Below are 13,384 nucleotides of genomic sequence, written 5' to 3'. Positions count from 1 at the left end.
GCCATTCTGTTCAGACATGTTCAATGAAGGAAAAAGCATGGTGAGCGCAGCACCCGAGCGGCAGCCCTTCATGTTCATAATGAATTAGAAGAACATGGGAGCACAGATGAAGAGATGATGTCAGCTAAACTTCCCTCAGCTTAGCAGGATCAATGAGAGAGAAGTGCTGAAGGCAGCTACATTTGGCTGGGCCCATAGACAGCTGTATACTAGAGCAGACTCGCGCTGTAGCGAGACAGAGAGAAAGGAAGAAAAACTAAGAAAGAAAGAAAGAACAAAAGATAGCTTGTTGCTATGTGGTTGCTAGGGTGTTCTGCTGGGTTGCTAGGTGGTTACTCCCTGGCCTAAAACAGTCTCTGTGGCCACGTTCACACAACAACAGAATACGGTTGTCAGTTCTGTATTTGTTTCTTTAATACAGTTAAGTTCACACACGGTTCAGTTTATAGGAGTGACAAACGCATTCTATAAAATAATTCACACCCGGAATTTTCAGGACTCGCAACTGCATTCTCGGAAAAAACGCGGTGTGTGAACGGAACCGGACTAGGACTGGGACTAGCTGTCTGCCACGTCATACAGTGCGAGAGAGCCACTCGACGCGTGCAGGATTTATGTGTGGTTTTGGTAACTTACAGGTAATGTGTCATCTGAAGGTTTTAGATCCAGTCAAAAGGGACTTTAAAGGGATAGTTCACTTTGAAATTAAATTTTGGTATGTTTTAGCTTACCTCAAGGGCATCCAAGATGTAGGTGTCTTTGTTTCCGCAGTAGTTTCAATGTTGATATTTTTAGGTCAAACCGTTCTTGTCTGTCAGTCATATAATGCAGGTCTATGGTCACCACCTCAAAGAGCATGCACAGAGAAGTCCAAATTAAACAATTCCCCATCGTAAGTACACATTGATGGCCTAAGACACGAAACGAGCGGTTTGTGTGAGAAAATGAACAGTATTTACATCGTTTTTACCTCTTATACACTTTCTGGCACTTGCACAGACTAAGCCAGAACGCGCGCACACGTCACACACCAGGAAGCGTGCGTGCCCTCAGATCACTTGGATGTGGTTGTGTAGAGGTAAAAACGATATAAATACTGTTCGTTTTCTCACACAAACCGCTCTTTTCGTGTCTTAGGCCATCAATGTGTACTTACGATGGGGAATTTCAAAGTGAACTATCCCTTTAAGCAACAGCGGCTGCTGTTCTTTACCTCTTTACCGGAGCTGTTCCCGTCAGTTTTGAGTTCTACGCGCCACTCACATGATCCGCTCTCCATCGAGATATAAAAGCCTCTGTCAGTTAATGGAGATTTGACACATGAACTTGCGGCTCTATTGGACTCTTGTTGTGTCAAAAGTGAGGGAAAGTTACTGGTAAGGGAATACGAGCTTGACTCCTGTTGCACATTCATACAGACTGTATTGGAGATGCTACTGTAAGTTGCTGAGTGAATGGGACATTTACAGGACATCTGTAAATAAATGCAGTTGTCAATCCCAAAAAACTGACAGTGTGAACATAGCCTATTAGAAATGGATTGGGGTCCTACAGGCTGAGTCTATGGGATATTTGTGCCTTTTACATCAACTGCCAGGTGAAAATTGGACTAAAAAAAAAAAAAAAAAGTCACTTAGAAAAGTAAAGCTGCATGATTTGAGGCATCATGTCTGCAGCACAAACAGTGAGGAATATGTTAATAATAAAACCCCTAACCCTTAGTATAAACAATAGTAGCAGACTTACATTAAATACTTCAATGGAGTATGACACGCTAGATATGGTGACATGGCTAGGGTTTTGGCTAAGGCCAAAACGGGCCAGAAAATAGACCTACATTTTTCAAACTTGGATTCTGCCACATAAAATGAGCTCAATTCTGAATTCAGAGAAGAGATAAAAAACTGATGAATAAAAACTTCTTCACGCATGATGTCTGGGGATCCTATTGAATTGGGTTGGCAATCATTTTTGGTAGTATTCAGATTTAACTGTACATTTCTAAGCATGTTTTTCTTGTATTTCACGTACACAGTTAATTATAATAAGTGGGCAGGACAAATTCCCCCTCATTAAGCACAAAACACACAAGAGATATGAATCATAGAAGACAGCAATATATCAAGTATTAGGTAATGAAGATATAATGAGATATCTATCACTCCATCCCTTTTCGCTCGCACCCTGACAGAGAAAAATAGAGGAAAAAGGCGAAGTAAATGCAATTATGTAGACACAGCTAAGAACATAATACTAACTCAAATGCAAAAGATTTGGACCTGCAAGGTGTTCATTTTTCCACTCATTACCGAGAGAAGGTGAAAAATGGCATGATAAAATATCAGATGAAATGAGATTTTAAAGTTTAACTCGCTGAAGAATATCATTATTGCAGAGGACATATGTCTTTACAGGGGAAATTACACTAGTTACATGACAGAAGCAACTTTACAATTCTATGGGTCTTGCAGATTTATCTTTTGTGCTATTAACAGATTTTTTTTTTAACAAGTAGACAAACATCTTTACATCTTATATGCTTATCTAATATTTGTTCAACCAACCTTACTGAAAGAAAAAAAAAGATTAATTTTAACCTTACAGTGGCTACAACATGACTAGCTTTACCAAAGGCAATTTTTAAGGGAAAACAAACACAAAGCTAAGAGTAAATGTTTTCCTGTTAAAGGACGACGCTCCAAACTAATTAATGTATCATATGCACAATCACAGAGCCACACAGCAAGGCTGGATTATGGTGGTCCAACACAAACTATTGCCTAAAACTAAACTAAAATAAAGACACAGGAGCTGTCTTTGTGGCTTAAAGGTATAGTTCACCCAAAAATGAAAATTGTCATAATTTAATCACCCTCAAGTCCAAGTTCCAAACCTGTTTGATATTCTTCTGCAGGGAAATGTTGTTTTGAAAAAGGTCTCATTCCATACAATGCCATAAAAAGTATTTTTTTCTCATGTCCACTGTTGTTTTAGACCCCATTGATTTTCATTGTATGGACAAAAACAATTCAAATATAGTTCAACATATCTTCTTTTGTGAAAAAGAAAGAGAGTCTTGAAAAAGAAAGAGAGTCGTACAGGTTTGTAATGACATGAGGACGAGTAAATGATGACAGAATATAATTTTTTTTGTTGAACCATCACTTTAAATTGGCCAGACTGAACTTTTCTCCATTATTAATGTACATTTATTTTGTATTAAATGTAGTTCCATTAGCCAGTCAACTAGTCCCGGTGCTCTCTATGAATGATGTGCTCAAATATTGCCAAACATACACCCTAAAACAAGTCACATGGTCAGTCGGTATTATTTGGGAATGATGAACGGAACAGGACTGGACTAGTTGTCTGCCAAGCCACACAGTGCGAGTGAGCTACTCTGAGCTGCACAAACGCGCGTTTACCGAGTGTTGCGTGGTCATAATAGTTTGATCATTCACATGGTCAATCAGTCTTATTTGGGAATGATGAAGGTAAGTTTGAACTCTTGCTACAGGTTATACAGCATAACAACAGCAAAACCTCTGAACCATTAAATGTCGAGGGTCACCAACTTCTGCTTTTTCCATCTGACAACTTCCTCATCTTCTCTAATGCACAGACTCTCCCAATGGGCTCTCCAGGGTCTCCGTGAGAGGACACCGTGTTTACCAGCACATTGGCACTATCAATCATCGCAGCTATTTAGACAGTCAAGCCCTGTTAAGATAAAGCACACGGGTCGGCTCTGGATCCACACAGCCTGTCGTCCTGCCCCTTGTGTATGCAGCCTGAGGTCCGCGAGCAGCGGAGGCCCGTAGCCCCTGCCTGATGGTGGTAGATGGAAAGCCGAGCAGATGGATGGGCAAGCGGAGGTGCAATTACCCCCTGGTGCCCCCGCTCCCTGGGCTGCACCTCTTCCCGCTCCCTCATCCTCATCCATCACGCCGGTGCCATCGGTCATTCACATGCTCTGTCTGCAGTCGCTCTGGAGAGAGCCGAGCTATCTATCATGTCTAACAGGTGAGCGGTGCGAAGGCGCGGACTCGCCCATTACCGACCGGCGGAGCGTGGCCTCTGAGAGCCTCCGATTCCTCGCTCTGCCCAACCAAGTGCTGGAGAGAAGGATGAGGGCTTTGATTTGCTTACTTTATGGGAACAAGTATTGACTAGGTCTTCTCAGATGTAAGTCATCATGTAGCAACGCGGAGCAGCGAGTAACAGACAGTGATAAAAATGAAGAGAAATCACGGGGCTACTTCGCATTCATCTTGCACGCTTTGCTTAAAATGAGGACAATTGTATTGCCATAACAAGTGCTTTGTAAAACACACAGTCCGGCTCGCTCACTCTCGACTATAATGATATAATCTCTCTGGCTTTATTCGGAGCACTTCTCCTGCTCTTGAGCATGGCAGCTTGGAGTGCTCTTCTCTGGAGGACTTGACACCAGGCCAGGAGAGGGAGAGGAGAGGTACGCGTTCGAGACGCTGCACTCCAGGTTCGGATCTAATTATCTCATCGTCACTGCTAAGCAGCCATCTACAGGGGGTTCGTCAGCGCAATTTGCCTTTTAATTTGTGTTAATTGCATGTTAATTATATTGCAGCTAGCATGGGCTGCATCTGTCTCTTTCAGAGACAAGGTTTCAGAGGGCTTTGCTCTCCCAAGTTCCGCAGACGAGGTGAAAGTAATTAAAAGTGTTCGACGTTCGAGGCGGAGGCAAACTCACTGCTCACTCGGGTTGCATTCGGGCAACCTGCATTCGGGTCTCAGAAGGTGGATCCTGCCAAAAAAGCTAATAGTAAATCCATATGGGAGGATTTTACGGTCAGCTAAGAAAAGCTCCCCAAATTAACCCCAAGTAGGTATATTAGCCCCTCTAAAGGTTTATGACAGCCAATTACTACAACTGAAGTCTGGAATGTTACACAATGCTCCATTTGCCAGGGTCTGGGATTAAGTATGCCAGATGATTTACTGAATGACAAATGTGGACAGTTTAGCGCTCTAACATGCTCTGTCCAGGACTTTTTTTAGTAACATGCGTCATTTCAAGTTTCAATTGATTGTTCCCACATGCAACCTGAAAACAAATGCTAAATGTGTGAACTAAAAAAGAGGCTTTCAAAGCAGTCGACCGCAAGGTGATGCTACAGAAAAATTAGACCATGTATTTTTAGGGCTTTCAAAGTTCTTAAGATTTAAGATGTTTAAAGTAACGATTTATTTACATTCATCAAATTTAGAACTTTAATATAAAAGCTATCTCATTCTGCTTTCTAAAGGCCAGTAAGAAATGATTAAATGAATTGCTATTATTTTAATTCTATTGACAACACTAGTTTTAAACAGGAAGGAAATTCAACGTAATGAAATAAAAACATTTAAGTAATTAAAATAACATTTTAATATCTAACATTTTTGCTTTAGTAAAATGCCACACCTAATAATTTATACACACAAAAAATATATAGCTGGCATTATAATAATATAATAATAATACATTTTATTTATAATGTGCTTTTCTTAAACCCATTATATATATAGATCCCTCAAAAGGAGATCATCAATCTCCTCATTTGAGTTTTCTTGCTAGACTTTCCAAATGCTGGACTACAATCATTCCATGCAGCCGATGCGCTTCTTGTTTCCATTCCTGTTGTAGAGGAGCAACTTCCCTGCACTTCACGTTCCACAAGGAATGGAGCAGCCAAGCAGCACCAAGAAATAATTGCCTGAACATTATCATACACCACCACATTGGACCTAACATCCAAGCCCCCTTCTCTACCACAGCGTCAGAGAAGCCTTGTGTTTGCACACATTCGTGTGTGCTTGTGTTAGTATGTGCAGTTGGGTGGGGAATGAGTCCTGCTAAATCGTTTCTATTGCCGCACTCATTCAGTGTTATCTGCAAATCACTTTCAAAGTGCTCAGCTCAGCACTTCCCCCTTCAGAATGCCCCTACAACCACATAATTGAAACTATCTGATTGGAAAGCTGCCAAGCAGGTAGATTACATCCGATTAGGGCCAAACCAGCGCTTCACTTAAAGGGATTAGCTTGAGCCGCTTTATATTTTTTTTGTTCTTCCACACTTCTGCTACCCTCCCCTCCGATCTCATCATCCCTGCCTCCCACTGAGATGCGAATACAAACCGTCACCTGTCACCTAGAAAGAAGACACTGGCCTTTCAGTCTTGTGCAAAGCTCTAATTAATTAGACGAGCTATAATCTGACTCGCAACAAGTTTAGCCGGTAACAAATATGGAGGCTTAAAGAGCGCATAGACCTGCAGTACTATTATCAATGGCACAGTAAAAACTACTCAGGGAAGGCCGCCAAGAATAAGTGCAGGAAATAATGGCATTCCCTTAATAACATAACATCACGCTTCTTTGAGCAGTACGGCTGTGTTTAAGCAAGTTGCAAATCACAGTTTAGACAATCCCACCCAAGGCAATATGACAGTCGTAGTGGAAAACTGTTAGCACGTACCCTAAAGAGAGGTAAGTAGTCTTTTATCGCCGAGTTACCGAGCATCTAGAGTCTGTGCTGTTGTGATGATGTGATCTGATATGTGATCTGATGTGATTACCGTCCACTCTCTGAGGTGTAGTGTTCCTTCTTTGCTAATGATTCTCCACAGGGAGAGAGAAAATAGGGAGAAAGGAAGAATTTCCCTGGTGGGTTTGGCCAGAATGACAGTTTAAGTACATCCTCCAATCGAGCTGTAGATTAGCCCATGCAGCCAGAGCTCAGGTGCCTTTACTGGGCCTGTCAGCATCGCTTCTCTGCGATCTGCTGAGCCTGGGATTATATCTCCTTCCTTTAAACCACACCACCTCAGAGCTTTACACATATCCCAATCAGAAAGAGAAAAAGATTACATTTTTCATCCGTTCTCCCCCCACCCCCCAAGGCCAGGAAGACCTTGTACTTCTTTTTGCATTGAAGAAAAGTTGTATGCTCTTTAATTTCTCTTTCCCACCCTTCTCTAATGCCCTTTCTCTAGTTGTCCAAAATTTTCTACATTTCCTGTGAATATAGTGACTATATCTGATGCTCAAGTATTTTTACAAGGACCACAGTATAGGGGTTTTGTAAAGAATGATTCTCACGCCCTGAAACCAGCCCTTTATATAAAATCTAATAAAATCTAAGTGCTAAAATAAAAAAATAAAAAGACTCTCAGGGAATCATCTGTCCTTTTTTTCCTGCATTTCCTCCAAGTGTAAGTGTATGTGTTAATCAAAGGCCTATAGGAACCAAGAAAGGGTAGAGCAACTTACCCACGGGACCGGGTCTAAGGACAGTCTCTCCTCTCAGAGTTTCTTTTATTTCATCATGTGCTTGTCATATGCTCAGATAGAGCACTCGTTAAGTGGTCCATTGAGACATTTGTGATATTGTTAGCCATGGTAAATGGCTCCATGGGGTTTAAGATATGGAGCCATGTGATATCCATGGCTTAAAGCTTAATAAAATGGAAGGAGAAAGCAGAAGAACTCTTTAAATGGAGAAGGATGGTTTTTCTCTAAATGTCTCTTATTTTGTCCTGTCCTTTTATCTTTATAGTTCTTTTCATTCTGAACTCTTCTATTTCCTAGTCCCAAATGTTAAAAATGGGATGTTGTGATTTTGTTCCTTATATGACTCAATTCCGGAGAAGAAAAACTCCAGATAAACAGAAAAAACTACAGATAATCATCTAATGGTATATTTCCCATTGAGGTAAATGTCATTAGAAGACTTGCAAGCTGCAACAGTTTCCTTTAGTAGACATTTTGTATGTCTTGATCTGATCACTTACACCAACAAGCATTAGACAATTTTACTAAATCAAGTATTAAGTTGCAGCTCCTAATAAAAAATAAGTTTCGGCCAACCAGGGTTAATATTGTTAACTGAAACTTAAACTGTTAAAAACATTTACATAAACAGCTCCTCTTACATGTGGTGTCCCTCAAGGCTCTATTTTTGCTCCAATTTTATTCTCCTTGTATATGCTTCCTTTGTGTTAAAAACATGGTATCTCTTTTCATTGTTATGCTGACGATACACAAATCTATCTGCCCCTGGGATCTAATGAGAGGGGTTTGGATACTCTGTCGGCTTGTCTCGCTGATGTAAAGGCCTGGACGTCCTTAAATTTTCTTCACCTCAATGAAGGCAAAACTGAGATTATAGTTTTTGAATCCTCAGAAGCTGTTAAGCTCACCTTGTTTAAACTTTGGTCATTTGTTTCCATTTGTTAAACCATTAGTGAAGAATTTGGGTCTGTTCTTTGATAGTGCTCTTCAATGTGACAAACATTCGAGTCCAAGCTAAGGTAAAATAACTTCTTGCTAAGGACTTTGAAAAGGTGATTCATGCTTTTATTTCAACAGGACTTGATAATTGTAATTCAATTTATATGGATATTTACCAAGCATCTCTGGCCCATCTGCAAATGGTACAGAATGCAGCTGCCAGGCTCCTATAGGTGGAAATGAGAGCACATTACTTGATTTTAAAGTGTTGTTACTGGACTTTAAATCCTTGAACAGAGTTGCACCTGCATACATTTCTGACCTAGTATCTGTTCCCAATCCAGTAGGGTCTCTAAGTTTATACAACCAGAGACTGCTACCTGTAAATGTTCCTTCTACACTAAATGATTTTAAAGTACTCAAAACATACTCATTTTCTCTGGCTTTTAATCATACCTTATTTGTATAGTTTCTGATCTTGTTTGTGTTTGTAATCTGTTATGTGGTATATGGTTTTAATGTTGTGGTTATTTGACAATGTACAGCACTTTGGTCAACAATCAATGTTTTTAATGGTGCTATATAAATATAAAGTTGACACTGACATTTGTGTTCATTGAAATAAAATAAAATAAAATAAAAATATTAGATGGGGAGGGGAACTAAATGTAAATTAGAAACGTTGCCTTGGCAAGTAACTGAAATAAGTTGTAATGATAAGTTGAAGCACTAACTAAGCTAATTGGAAATAAATAAAAACTAAAACTGAACCAAAACTGAAATAAAATAAAATTCAACCTAAACAGTAAAGTAATAATTATAATAATACTAATAAAAACAAAACAAAACAGCACTTCAAAAAATACTAAAATTAATTCTAAATTCACAAATAATTATAAAATTAAAATGAAAAGAAAATATAAAAATACATTTAATTCAAAATATTATTAAAAACTATAACAGTATATAAATAATACTGAAATAACACTGCAGCCAACTCGAGCATTTTATTTACTTGTAAAATTTTTTTTTTTTTACTAGAATTTAGAAATAAAATAAATAAAATAAAAATGATGCTGCTAATAGTACTCACTGGTATGCTGCTAGTCCCTGTAAGGGAAGGCGTGCTGCTGTCAGTGCCAGGTGGCTCGCTGTGTGTCTGTGTGGGTGTGTAGATAGTGAGGGCTGCAGCGTGCTCAGGGACCGGACTGGGCCCCGTGTAGTCCTGCCCAGGGTGGGTGTATTCGCCAGGCAACCCGTTCTGAGGTGGAGGGGGAGGATACTGCGCTGGGGCGTACGGCTGAGCCATGGCTTCTGGGGGAGCTGGGGCCTCCTGGTTACCCTGGAAAGAAAGAAAAAGAGAGATTCTATCAGTTTTACTCTTACGTATCTCATACTAATCCAGTTTCTCTGGCTGTTGAAGGAACAATGCCTGCAATGAGACGTGACAAAAGCGATCATCGCCCTGTATGTCTGGGTTGTGATGATAACGTGATAGGAGAGAATGAGACCTTATTCCATGATAATGGCAGAACAACTTCTAGGACAACTACTGTACCTGACAACCTGAATCATACATGATAAGCCTTAGATATTAACACCATTTATAGTGATAAAATCCAAGAACTAATACGAATCCTGTTCCTGTTGCCGAGACAAATTGCTCCCAACTCTTTTTCACCATTATTAGTGAGACACACTAATATTCGCCTTTACTATTCTTCGAAATATATCATTTACTCATCTTCATGTTGTTCCAAATCTGTTAAATGTTAAAAGAAGAAATTGTTAAGAATGTTCACACAGCTATTTTACAGCAACAGTTCATAGTGGCTACATCTGTCTAGCTCCAAAAGTTACCGGACAACAGAGTAAAAAGCAAAGCACCATAAAAGTAGTCCAAATGAATTGTGCGCTGTGTTCAAAGTTATCTAAAGCCATTCAATAGATTATGTGAGGATTTTAATAACAACAAAGGTTGTTATTTGCTTTGCTCTGACCGACTCACTGAATCAGTGAGTTGAACTTCAGAATCAGATTTGTGAATGACTAATTCTTTTGAGACCGTTCTTTTAAATAATTTGGACTGACTCAGTTCTCAAGTTCAGCTAACTCAATAATCCTCACTGAAGAGCATGCTTGTTTATCAGTGAATAACAACATTTCTCCATTCAAAAGCTAAGTCACATGACTTCTTTTATGGTGCTTTTATGGAGTTTTTTGGAGCTTGACAGATGTGGTGATGAACTGTCACTGTAATGAAAAACTAAACAGAAAATAAATACAATAACAGCATACAAATTTGCAACAGCATGAGGGTGAGTAAATGATGACAGAATTTTAATATTTTGGTTGGACTGTTCCTTCAAGTGAAGCTGAGGAATGATTTTTCTTTGTCTTATCTGAGACGCGTGGGGTCCCGGCTGCTGAATGGCTCTGTCTGGGCCCTATCATATCAGCTCTCAGAGAACATTAGAGGACTGCTTGATCATTACAAGGCAACAAACTTACTTTATAGAGCAGCGCTCGATAGATTTGCAGCCCGAGCGACAGGGTTCTAAATTGCTCTCTTGGCAAGCAGCATGTGAGAGATCAATTAACTGATAAATTTTTGATTATAACCTTTGATTTAAATTACAGGTTTCTAATACAAGCTGCTGTTTCCCCCTTTCACGGCCTTTCTCGTATTTTCCCTCATATTCACCTCCCTCTGTTTCACTCATTCAGTCTCACTTAAGCGCTTTCTCCCGGTCTCTGTCTCCACGCTGGAATTAAATGAGTATCTACCCCCTCATTTAGGTCTGTCTTTCTTTCGCTCTGTGTATCAGCATGTAAATGAATGTGCTTTTTCTTTCTTCACATCCATTTCTCTCCATTGAAGAGGATGCAAATGAGATTCTTTACTCTGTTGCTTTCCCATTGGTTTTGAGTCACCGAAGAACACGATGTTTTCTAATCTTATCAGCGAACATTAGGATTGTGACGGCGCTTAATTTTTCTCTCTTTGTCTGACAGGTGTCATCATTTGTGCTGGAGGAGACTGACTTTGTGATGGTTCTTGGTGTGTAGCTTAAAGACCCAATGGAAAAAAAGTTGCTTGACGAAATTTTTTTTTTTGCCATGTGTTGACGTATTTCCTGTTGAAGGTTGGACGGAACATTAAGAAGAGATAGTAACGTTTTTAGAAGTTAAAGTAATATGCTATTAAAATAAAACAATATAACAATTTAAAAAATTGTATTTCATATAAAAAAAATGTGCTACTGCAACAGACATGGACTAAAAGTCTTAAAAAACTCCACTTTTGATTTCATTTGGGTCTGTAAACTAGTGTTTATGTGCATGAAAGTGTGTTACATTGATACTACAGATGGTCAGATGGCTTATTTTAGGGAGTGTGTGCGTTGTGAGATGATGAGAAGTACTCATTTGGACAGAATGCAGGTGTGTTAGTGTGTTGACGTTCAATGGCTAATCTCTCTGGTAGTGCACTGTGTGTGCGTGTTTGTAATGACAGATGACCTGGCTAATCTCAATGGTAAAACACTGATGTGTGTGTGTGTGTGTGTGTGATGACAGATGAGGGCTACTCTCTAGGGCAGAGTGCTGTTGTCAGCACAGGTGCAACTGGGTCATCAGTACAATATACGTGTGTGTTTCTGTAAATGTGTGTTTGTGTACTGTACTGTACCTGTCTGAATCTTGCTATATAAAAGCTGCTTACCCCCAGGGACTCATATCAACGTATTAATCTTACACAAATTTAGAACCTTGGAGTTTGAACTCGTCCTGAGAGCTCATGGCAAAGAGAGGCAATAACAGTTCCTTTAACCAACTTTTGGGTAATGGGATCTCTGTTACACTCACTTACTCTGCCTGCTCCTTAATTAATCAAAATCTGATAAGCTTAAAAAAAAAACAATAAAAAAAAAAAAACACCAGGCACCCCTGGACACAAACGACTTCTTGTTGAGCAAACAATAACATACTTGAATCTGATTTTAGAAAACAAAATGCAGAATTGCATTCAAATTTAATGAAGTAGAATTAAAATGAACTTCCAAGAAACACACTCCTACATGTCTAATTTCTAACAAGAAAAAAGTAAAAAAACAAAAAAACAAACCAAAGTTAAAAATTTAAATAGGCAAACAGATCAAATAATTAAATTGTGAAATATGAATGCAATGTTTTTATAAAAATACAATTAGCCTATTTAAATGTAGATAAAGTATTAAAAATAATAAAAATAATATATTACAATACTATTTTATTATTAAAATAAGATACAATTGTCAGCATATATTTTAGTATACAATATACAGTATATTAGTATATAAGATAATATATTAAATTATTCATATATTGAAAATGATTCAAATGAAACATAATACATAAATCTCTGTTGCTTGTGAGCTGTTGGCTCTCGAGGCTCTCGATATCCCAATCCCATTTCCTCAACTTTGCTGTCTTTCTCAATTGTCCTTTAATATGGGCTAAAAAGGCCATAAATAAAATTACAAAAAGAGAAAATCTCAGCAGAATTTTGCTTCCTCCGCCTTTTCAGCCACTGTCCATTACAGAAGGCCAATGAAGAGCCGTAGGAAACACAGAGCCTTTCTTTCCCATTTCTGCTTGATTGTTATTAACCTTTTTTCACTGACTAAGCAGCATTAGGCGGCAGCAGCAGCAGCTTTGGCCAGGGAGGGTTGCAGTTTAATAGAAGTGGGGAGAAATGCATTAATGTAAATGTAGTGGAAACAATGAGAGGCCCGGCCATTGACATGTTGGCAAACAAATGAGGCTGTCCTCACAATTAGAGTCAATGCTCCATTATCCAAATGAAAAAAGCACTCTTCCGTGGCCGAACGCCGATGGACAGGCATGGAGGGGTGAGAAGAGAAGGAATGGGTAATAAGGAAACTGGGGAATTTTATTACTTCTCAGTTCTTTCTATCTGTTTGCACTTCCTTACAATTGTCTCGAAGTTCCAGGAGCTCAACCCGAGACCCTGACGCAACGTGCAGCCCCATTTTGATGAAACGTACAGTTTGATACACAAACACACATGCCCGTACATGCAACTCCAGTTATGTGGGGCGCCGAACTAAGTTTTGACAAGTGAGGG

The 13,384-nt window shown here is 39.2% G+C and overlaps 1 protein-coding gene across 5 annotated transcripts in view; it reads right to left on the bottom strand.

The window, feature by feature from the left end:
- rbfox3a (RNA binding fox-1 homolog 3a) overlaps positions 1 to 13,384 on the bottom strand; it is a 347,427-nt gene that overhangs the window by 41,710 nt on the left and 292,333 nt on the right. For 3 of the 5 annotated variants that reach the window (XM_079851785.1, XM_079851789.1, XM_079851786.1), the window contains 2 exons: positions 9,350 to 9,598; positions 8,433 to 8,483 (listed from right to left, as the gene is read on the bottom strand). In XM_079851785.1, coding sequence (XP_079707911.1) covers positions 8,433 to 8,483; positions 9,350 to 9,598 — 300 coding nt within the window. The remainder of the gene's footprint in view (positions 1 to 8,432; positions 8,484 to 9,349; positions 9,599 to 13,384) is intronic. The other 2 variants (XM_079851788.1, XM_079851787.1) reach the window with 1 other exon arrangement.

This window comes from Squalius cephalus, assembly GCF_949319135.1.
Source record: "Squalius cephalus genome assembly, chromosome: 19".
NCBI lineage: Eukaryota > Metazoa > Chordata > Actinopteri > Cypriniformes > Leuciscidae > Squalius > Squalius cephalus.
Note: the sequence above shows the minus strand (reverse complement) of the source record. Positions and strands in the feature narration are given on the sequence as shown.